Genomic DNA, 10,636 nt, shown 5'->3' with positions numbered 1-10,636 from the left:
GTCATTCTCAAAACTTTTGGCCACGACTGTATATTCTAATTGAGACCGCACGCGCACCTGACCTCACAGGTATGGTTACTGAACGGGAAGCAGCGAGAATGATGACGACACTTGCTACATTTTGCATAGGCCTATAGGATATAGCCTACTTTTTAGGAGGACGATTTGCAGGCATATACAAATAAATAGGTAATCAATACTAGGCGCAAAGGCGCAATGCTCACACACCATAGTAGCCTAACCTATGTGCGCGTTGTGGCTTTTCCTTTTCGTTTATTACATTTGATTGTACTTTGTCTGACGTTGGTTGAGCGCCCTCCCCTTCTTTCCATTATCAATACGCATTTACAGACACTGCAGTAAAACTACACTCTAATCATGTTTAAGTTCATTTCATATTCAAGTTAACTGCCACGTGCTTCTCCGCTCTTGCAGCCTACTCTGTTTCAATGAGACCACACATACTAAACCCACTTGAACTCTCACGCCCAACTAGGAGAGGTAGGCTACTGAAGTTGAAGCAGCGAATTCTGTGTGTGAACAGTTTGAAAAATGTGTGCTTCTAATACAATTTGGTAGGCTAACTCATACAAAGCAGAAAGATGACCTTTTCCAAATAATCTGTGGGACAACAAAAATATTTAATCCCGAAGTCGTCTGTATGACCGGCAGCATGAAAAATGCCATTGGCGCGAAATGATCTGTCGGGACCTGTCATCCCGTGGGAATACAGCCATCTAGTGCAGTCAGTACACAACACTATGCTCAGCATTTCTTAACAGGATCAGACAGCCAGGGAAGACCAATCTACAGAGAGCTCAGGTGAATTTGGCAGTAAATTAAAAATCAGTGAACGGTACAAAATTCCATCTTGAGTTGATGGGTAGACCTACAGTAGCTATAGTACAGCAGTTTAAGCTTAAAGTTACAGTCGGGGATCTGGGAATAATGGTAATTTCAATTAATGAACCATTGATTCTATTCTTAGATAATATAATGAATAAATGCACACCAAGGTAATTATTTGTCATGCCTCATTTTAGGAGGATCAGATTGTGACAGGGGTCTCAGCAGGGTCGGGCAGCCAGGGAAGACCAGTCTGTGACAGAGGGGAGGTGAATTTTTGCAGATAACACTTTATTTTCTCTATGCAGAAAACACTGCACAAGCCAGATGCTATTTTAAGGCAGTCTAACAAACCTCCAAAGTTGATTTCCAAACTGTATCCAGGGTTGAGAGGCTTTTCCCAATGACACAAAACATGTAAAGCAAAAATGTGAGGAAGACCTGATAGAAGCTATTGATGATGATGATGAATTGATACAGATATGTTAGAATGCCCAGTCATGTTCATATAATCTCAGACATAAATTACTGCAGTCTAAGACCATCCATAGAACGTACTACATGCCAGTGAAACTGAATTACATGCACTCAGAAATGTCATTCCTCTGCAGGAGGCTGTCTGAATTCTGGCAAAGAGCATGTTCTTTTATCTCAGTAAGTCTACAAATTCACCATTCTCCCTGTTTTTGTTTCCTTGGAAATGGGGATACTGGAGAGTTATCTGAAGAAAATGCTTAACCAAGCATTTACAGCGGCTTACAAATGTATTAACATTAATTGGAAGATTGGTTATCCTCCTACAATGTCAAGTTATGTATCACTAGATTTGATGTATTACAAGATTAAGGGTATACTGTGCAACTTTCATGAGGCCTGGATGCCTTACTTGGAATACAGTGTGACTAAAAGAGTCTGTATTGAAAACATGCCCACATTAGGGGAGATACCCATTCAGGCAATCCCTAGCTGCTGGGCTGCTCAGTCCTGGCCCTGGGGGTCTGCCGTCCTATGGGTTGTCATTATGGCCTTGGCCTAACACCCGAAACCAATAATGAATGTTTCACTAAGATCCTAAAGCCGAGTGGGGTTTATTGGTGGACCCCTAGGGACTGGACAGGGCAAGACAGCTATATTGTGTGAAAGTAAAAAGAGCGCTACAGTACAATTACTATTAATTATATGGAGGATTTTCAGATTTTGTGTGTGTTAATGTATATTTGAGGTGTGGGTTTTGTTTCTTGTTTCAAAGCCTTGTGAACTGGGAAGGAAATTGTGTTGGGAGAGAGTTGAGTTATTGACTACACTGGTGGGGGTCTGGCGAGCAGGCGGTTGATATGTCTTAATTAAGAGAATCAAAAGTCTTATTTTTTTTAAAGAGTTGTTCATTTGTTTGACTATTGGTTAAAAGGTGCAACACAATATGTATTATTGAATTACCTTTGATCTAGTTCAGTCTTATTAAATCACTTAAACATATTTAATAATCTCTTACCAAGCTTGATGACTGTGGGCATTTTTGCTTACTTTTTGTTCTAAATAGAGATGGCATATTGGATTGTGTAAAAATGCAGGAAATTAGCTTTAAAATTTAAAAAAATAAAAAATGCTTGGGGAGGACCCCCCCACTTCAAAAACCAAAGTGGCACCCCAGTGAGGAAATGTCAGTCATAATCAATTCTACTCATTATCATCCCCCACATCACATCTGCCAAATTGTATCAACAGTCTTCTTATAACCAGACGTGATATTTTAGAACGGAAATAACATTCTTGGAAATTGCATTCTAGTCTTGGAGCTTCACGTGCTAACATGAAGGACAATTTGCCAAAAGTCAGTCTGTCTCTATACCTTCGAAGGCCTGAGGCTACTAAAACACTTATTTACCCACCCTCTAACTCAGGCAAAACCTAACTTCCACTTAAGTCACATTTTCACTGTCTCCTATTGACATCAATGCAAGACAGTGATAAGTTGACTTACACAGATTTGCCTCTGTGCTTAGAACAGACATAGCAAGTGAAGAACCTCAGTCAACTGCGCTTAAGTGAAAGTGTCTTTATTGATACCGTTACATGAATAAATTGCAGAAACTCAGCAAAATATAATATAAACCGTATATCAAACCACGCCTATGATGCACTAACAGGGACATGTATGGGTACATCACACCACTCAGACGCTACTACTTTTGACCAGCGCTATACGTGATAGTGCCCTATATAGGGTGTGATTTGAGACGTGCCACAGATTCTATTCAGTCAGCCTGCTGAAGAGAACTTGATTGGAAAGTTGAAAACATTATACAGTTAAGTCTGGTGATGTCTGAATGGATTTAGAGACAGTTTGGGAGTTAGGAAAGAGGGTTGATCATGCAGACTTGTGGGCTGCTCAAACTCTGGGGACCCCTGGTGGTGAAACTAAGTATCTACACCAAGTTATGTACAGAGAAAGCAAAGGAATCATTCATCACTGTCAAATCAAATTTTATTTGTCACATGCTTCCTAAACAACAGGTGTAGGCTAACAGTGAAATGCTTACTTACAGGTCTTTCAACAATGCAGCGTTAAAGATTAATATATATATAGAGAGCGAGAAATGCATTACTCGTTCAACTTAGGTCCTGATGGATTTTACATAGATTTTATTTTTAAGTAGTCCTTTTTCTATAATCTTTTTTTTCCTATGGTGATTTCTTCCTATTGACTTGACTGAAAATCATGTCAAGTTACCTATGAGAAACATATGTAAAAGCATGTGAAAATAATGTAATTCTCTAGTCTTTTCAGACATCTAAATGTTGATCGTGACATTGGGGTCAGTTATTGAAAATGTGAAGTATAGTTGAGATCACATAGCCAGAAAAGCCTACAAAATGACATTGAGGTCAAAGGCATACATATTGTACATGAACTTGCAAACTCATTAACCAGGTTTCCATCCAACCATTTCATGCAGATGAATTACCTGACGCATAAAAAAGTATTGACAGGGCTGATGGAAACAGGAAATGCTGGTACAATTTTATAAAAGCTGACAGCCAATTTGTTTGTTCGACATGGTGGCATCTTTTTGCGTCTCTAAAATTAATTTTGCAAGACAAAGGGGGTGAAACACCTTTATGTGCAAATATTGATATAATAACCATAATATTTTTGTAAACTTGGGAGTCACGCGATGATATGGTATATGGTTCTCCCACGACGACTCGGGAAACCATGCAGTTTAAAGTAGGCTACAGATTAAATAAATGAACTTAGGGTGGTGAATGTGCAAGGTGATGAACTTGATGCTCCTTTCCACTAAATATTGAGGGTCTTATTCTGGTGAAATGATAGATGCTTGGCTGCAGTTTGAGCAATAAAATATTAAATCGCTCTTATCCATAATCTTATAATGTAGGTAGCCTACCCGCACTGTATCTGTGTGCTGTTGGCTACAGTGCAAGTGTCAAAACCAGAGCGCACACATTTGCTATATAAATGCAACAATGTTTGTGAGAAAACCATCAGTAGAGTTGAAAATGCAATGGAAAACCTATTTAACTTGAATACATGAGAATTTAACTGCATAAGTTATTTTTGTCTACCACGTCATCGCACACAGCCTTTTATCAGCAAAAAGTCAGTTTGATGGAAACATCTCTGGTAGGAAATTCCGCATATTGTTTTATGCAGATTTTAGAATATTTGCATGAAAATCTGTCGCAAAGTGGATGGAAACCTAGCCATTGGCATCGGTATCAAAATAAATAAATTGTATGTAGAACAAAAATTCATAGCCAGCTCTCGTGAATGGTGGTTGTACCCTTGAATGTAATTTCTAAACAGTTAAAAAAAAAAAAAATGTATCTTTACATTGGAGAGATGCCATAGGGTGTTGATCTAAGGAAGGATACTTAGAATAACAATTATACAGAAACTACCTTAAATATACAAGCACAAAGACACAAAAACATGAGGAAAAAGCGCACAAAATTATTTGTAATACAAACAAATAGCATATCGGGGATCAATATTTAAAAGGATCTTGCAAAGTAGCTTCTTGGTTTGTAGCTTTCAAAAATAGTGATTACAAATTATTGGGAAACGCAAGCCAATACAAAATGTGTTGTTTTCTTATATCTTACAATGCCGTGCCAAAATTGTCTTCAAAAGTTTTCGTAGCATATCGAAGAGAGAAAATACGTGTCTGTACTGTCTGAGGTGTGGACGTGAGGTACTGAGCAGATAAGTAGACAGGGAGTTGGGATGGGTCTCAACAGGCACCCTATCCTCTAGATCAGCGATTCTCACCTGGTGGGTCTCATGTGAGGTTTTGAATGGGGCGCGAGTGTCTGAGTTAAAAAATAAAATATATACTCAAGTCTGAAGTTAAACGACAAACAATTATAATGAACCTAAATTTAATTTAACCTCAAATCACAGTATTTTCAATATAGTGTTATTAGCAGCACAATTTAGCAGATTGGGTTGATTTTGTAGTCTCAAACCAGTGAGTTTAACATTATTCAAGAATATGGGCATAATTGAATAATTTAGGTGGGACTGCGGTTCCCTTGTCATATAATTGATACATTTACTATCAATATAGCATTGAAAATAGTATGCATTTCGGCAACAAAAAACGCAATGCAAATACTGGACCGCAACAGACCTGGTTCAAATTGGGTCCCCAGGAAAAAACATTTGAGAACCACTGCTCTATATAGTGCACTACTTTTGACCATAGCCCTATGGGTCATTGTCAAAAGTAGTTCACAGGGAATATAGTGCCATTTAAGGTGCAGGCTTGGATATTAAAAGAGGTGGCTTTTCCCTTCAGATCCGAATCACTGGGATTCGTTATAACGTCATTACCATGTCTGACACTGACAGGCAACATACTGTATCAGGCATAGACAATTCAATATTACATAGATGTAGTAATCTTAATGACAATAATACAAATGATCTAACAGTAATATTTATACAGTTACATACCGTAGATTCTCCTCTCCAGTCACAGGTTTCTGATGCTTTACAATTTCTTTATATAAGCCATAATAAAAAGAACAAAATACACCATCAATTCATAAGAAAAATAGATTGAAGATAGTGGAAAACAGTAAAGAATATTCTGGGGTGTATTTTTGTTTCATTTATTTGTTTGCTTGTCTGTTTCATTTTTAGAAATTGATATAAAAATAAAAAATTTAAATCAAACTAAAAACATAGAAAATTAAAACCCACTTCTGTATGGCCTGGTGCTCTGGTCCAGGTGGGGAAGTAGGATCTCTCTCCAGTACCTCAGAGTGTCTGTGTGTGTGTGTGTGTGTGTGTGTGTGTGTGTGCGTGCGAGCGAGTTGTGTGTGTGTGTATGTGTTGCGTGCGTGTGTTGTGTGTGTGTTTTAGGTTTAGCGTAGCGGTTCTCAACTCCGGTCCTCAAGCTCCGGCAGTGTACAGGTTTTTGTTCCAACCAGGTCCTACAAAACAAATAATTTAGTTTTTAAAAACTGAACGTTGGATTTATGCTGTAGTGCACACAATACGTTTTACTCTGCTAAAATCTAAGAGATAATAAATAAAGCTAGGTATTCCTTCCCTGTGAGGTGAGCACAACAGAAATAGAGGTACGCTGTCAAGGCAACACACCCAGAGACCCGAGGTTGGAACAAGAACCCGCCAATATGTCCGCCAGCAAAATGGCCAACATGGCTAGCACTGATCATAGAAGGCCGAACCCAGCTCTGACTCAAACACTCTGACCAGTACGCACAGGCTCTCTTACACACACAAACAGAACAGAGTCAGGCCTAGCACTGATGAGCAAGGGGAAGAGGGCCGGGGTTGAGCACCACTGAGCATGTGCGAGAGAGAGCGTGAGTGGGATTCATTTTGCAGGTAGATGAGTAGCGTATCTGGGTGGTGAGTTAGGGTTTATGGTTGTGGCTCTACTGTGCGTCATTCTTGCTGTCCTGGCTGCTGGGCGTCTTGTTGTTCCAGGGGGAGTGTGCGCCCCCCAGAGCAGGGGAGCTACCAAAACTGTCCTCGTCCTCCAGGCCCCCCGCTCCGTTGGCCGTGTCGAACTGGCCGTTCTCCAGCCGCGTGATCAGACGCTCATCTTCGTCTCCGAACTCCCCTCCCATCAGTGTGGGCTCGCCCACCATCATCACGTCCTAGAGAGGGACAGCAAGGGCCGGAACATTATCCCCATAACCACGGGGGAGAACCGAGCATGGACGATCCCAAAGGACTTCGAAAATGGGATGGATGGGGCTGGGACTACCGTGGTTACATGTAATGGTGGATTTTAGGCTAGATGACACTTATGAATAATATTTTACGTAACCTTTAGGTCCTTGAAGGCCTAAAATGATATGGACATTATTAAATGAAGCCTTTCAGTACCTATGAAAATAAGGATAACTCATGTTTGTGTGTGTCCATCAATGCTCACCCCACTCACAACCAGACATAGCTCTGGGTTTCAGGCACACAGCCCAAATATTCAACACCATCTACAGCAGGCCCAATGCCAGTCTCTGTTCCAGGGATTTGGGTAGTATTGCCCTTCCCCCATTGGTCAGCGGTGGGCAGCCCTGATCCTCGAGTGCTGCATCATGGGGTTTTTCATTCCACCTCGGGTCTCATTGGCTCACTTAACCAACCAATAGCACCTAAGCTGTCTGTGAATTCTACGTTTTGATAAAAACCAGCTACTACCGCTGTGCCTAAGTTTGTAGGACAATAAAGCAGATTGAGCAGAATGTCTCACCTGCTCCAAGTAGAAGTTACCCCTAACCACAGACCTAGAATCAGATTGGTGCATCTCCACTCCTAACTAACATTTAGAGGGTTGATAAAGTATCTGATCCAGGACCCGTGGTAATGTCTACCTCCTGTATGTGTGTGACCCGTAGGCCAGAGGACCAGGGACTGCCCAGCACTGGCTCACGTCAGACAGGGAGTCATTGGCATCATAAACCTAATACACTTCCACCATTCCCCATAGCCTATTTCCCCAATCTGATCCTAAACCCAGAAGGCCCCACCTCCACCCTTCTTCCTCTCAACCCCATATCCTGCCTTCTCCTATCGACTACAAACCTGTCTTATTAAACTCATATCCTTATCATACCAGCCCCATCTTTCCTGCCCCCATATTCCTTTCTCACCTGTCCTATCACTCCCATCTGACCAGAAATGTCTACCCCTATGTTACCTGTCCCAAACCCCCCCCCCCCCCCCCCCCCCCCCAAAAGGCTGTAATTGGGAGTCCAATAAGGCGGCGCACAATTGGCCCAGCATCGTCCGGGTTTGGCCAGTGTAGGCAGTCATTCTAAATAAGAATTTGTTCTTAACTGACTTACCTAGTTAAATAAAAGGTTAAATTAAAAACAAAAAAATATATATGTAAAGATGGGATGCTTACAGGTACCTGTGTGGAGAGAGGGAAGTTGTTTGCAGGACTCTTCTTCTTGCTGTTGTTTCCTCCACCAGCGCTCATGTTGCTGCCGCCAGACATCTTCCTTTTCCTCCGCTTGTTGGGCGCTTGTCTGGCCGGCTCAGCTGGAGAGAAATAGGAGGAGAGGTGTAACAGATCTGCAGCGTGTGTGTGTGTGGCTTGTATTACTATCTTCGTGAGTACCGGAATCCCAAAAGTTCCCACAAGGATAGAAAAACAAGGAAAATTTGCCCTTTTTGGGACAGCCCCAAGGCTATTTTTGGCTTACAATTAGGGTTGGGGAAAATAAGATTGAATGGAAATAAATGTTAGGTCCCCACAAGGATAGTTAAACATATGCTGCGTGTGTGTGTGAGAGAGAGAGAGAGAGAAAATCGGATTCATCTGTGCACCAAGCTAAAGGGTTCAATTCTCAAGTAAGGTTGTGTGGTTTACCCAACATTAGGGATGGGCATGAGTAATCGAGGACTCGAACGGACGTCAAAGCTCAATCTTTAACCAGAAATAAAAAACATTATAAAACTATTTGGTGGAATGTCATTAGTGGCTGCCCAAACAGGCAAGTGAAAAGTTGTATTATTGTCTCTTGAAGACAAATGTTAATTTGCTTTGACTCTAGTTTTCTATTTGTACATGTGCATTTGCAGGACACAACAAAGAAACCAAGCGTCACAGTTCTTTTCCCTAGATTCCTTTTCCCCTTAGTGTCTCATTCACTCAATTGAAGAAAGAAAAAAAACATGTAGGGATTGACAACCTGTTTATCCAGGTTTATGACTGAAATGTGTTGTTTGATGCAAAATACAATTCATTATTTCCATTATTACAGAGAATCAGACATATTATGCTACCCTCTGCCTATTGGCTTATTCAAGGCTTATTATTCCTATCTCAACATACAATAAAAAGCTCTTTACTTGACTTGCTTTTCAAAGATGGCTAGAAATGCACATGTTTTGTACTCTTGTAGGAAGCAACCACTCCCCCCATTGGTGACTATAAATTAGCTACAACTGGGCTAATAACTCACTTACTAGCAAAGAATATGAACAAACGTACACAGCTGGCTACACGCAGCTCTCGCTTTGATCTCAAAGCAAAGGCATCTACTCGCGACCACATGCTGTAAACACAATCTAGTTCAAAGTGAATGGCACAGACCCATGTGGCAATGGTTTATTTGCATATAGGGAAACTGCAGCTCTGATTGGTTATGGCACACCAGTCTGTGTAGAGTATGGGCCTGATTCGTGCCCGTCAATGCAATAGAATCCTACTCCAATGATCTCTGACTACAATTAAATCTCTTGGATAGTTAGTTTTGTTTTGGTATGTTGCATTGAAAGTGACTAATATTGCGTTGATTCAACCACAATTCGCACAGTAGAGGGAAACGTTGATAGTGTTAACTAGAAAGTTGGGTGAAGTTCAATCTCGTGCTTCTTTGATATTTCTTCTGCCCGTGCACAGCTTAGAGCGGGGGGGGGGGGGGGCAAAGTACGGCCCATGGAACATATCCGGGCCCACGGGCACTTCAATCCGGCCCCCTTTTTTCCTCCCCAATTTGGTGATATCCAATTCGTAGTTACAGTTTTGTCCCATTGCGTCAATTCCAGTACGGACTCGGGAGAGGCTAAAGCCGAGAGCCGTGCGTCCTCTGAAACACGATCCAGCCAAGCTGCACTGCTTCTTGACACAATGCCCGCTTAACCCGGAAGCCAGCCGCACCAATGTGTCCGAGGAAACACTGCGCACCTGGTGACCGTGTCAGTGTGCAAGCGCCCGGCCCGCGACAGGAGTCGCTAGAGCACGATGGGACAAGGAAATATTAGTCTTCCAAACCCGGACGACCCTGGGCCAATTGTGTGCCGCCTCATGGGTCTCCCAGTCACGGCCAGCTGTGACACAGCCTGGGATCCAGCCTGGGATCGAACCCAGTTCTGTAGTGACGTCTCAAGCACTGCGATGCAGTGACTTCAACCGCTATGCCACTCGCAAGGCCCCGCAAATGTATTATTAACAATCAATTGGTCCCCCAAAAAATGCATCCCTCTGTTGAATTTCAAAATCCCGATGAGGCCCTCGTGCCAAAAAGTTTGCCCACCCCTGGCTTAGAGGGAACATTACTCCCTACACACACGCATGCTGAGTGTGCACACAAGCTCCCGTTAGGCCTACAAAAATAAAAGCCAATAAAAAAGTATTTAACTGATAGGATACACAAGCTACATTCATTGCCAAATGGCGACAGTTTTATCACATTCAAAATGGACTGGTTGATTGAAGTAGGAAGATATGTGATCCAACAACGAGCAGCAGTTTTGGAATAATTCTGTCCCGTCTAT

At 41.8% G+C, this 10,636-nt stretch overlaps 1 protein-coding gene across 13 annotated transcripts in view; it reads right to left on the bottom strand.

Annotated features, from left to right (window-relative positions):
- Positions 1-2,887: 2,887 nt before the first annotated feature.
- LOC115194038 (LIM domain-binding protein 1) overlaps positions 2,888-10,636 on the bottom strand; it is a 49,064-nt gene continuing 41,315 nt past the window's right edge. For 8 of the 13 annotated variants that reach the window (XM_029753313.1, XM_029753318.1, XM_029753316.1 and 5 more), the window contains 2 exons: positions 8,259-8,395; positions 2,888-7,002 (listed from right to left, as the gene is read on the bottom strand). In XM_029753313.1, the coding sequence (XP_029609173.1) occupies positions 6,778-7,002; positions 8,259-8,395 (362 nt within the window). In that variant the 3' untranslated portion in view covers positions 2,888-6,777. The remainder of the gene's footprint in view (positions 7,003-8,258; positions 8,396-10,636) is intronic. The other 5 variants (XM_029753321.1, XM_029753322.1, XM_029753324.1 and 2 more) reach the window with 3 other exon arrangements.

Source organism: Salmo trutta, chromosome 5 (assembly GCF_901001165.1).
Source record: "Salmo trutta chromosome 5, fSalTru1.1, whole genome shotgun sequence".
Lineage (NCBI taxonomy): Eukaryota > Metazoa > Chordata > Actinopteri > Salmoniformes > Salmonidae > Salmo > Salmo trutta.
The sequence above is the reverse complement of the archived record's forward strand: the minus strand, read 5'-3'. Positions and strand labels throughout refer to the sequence as shown.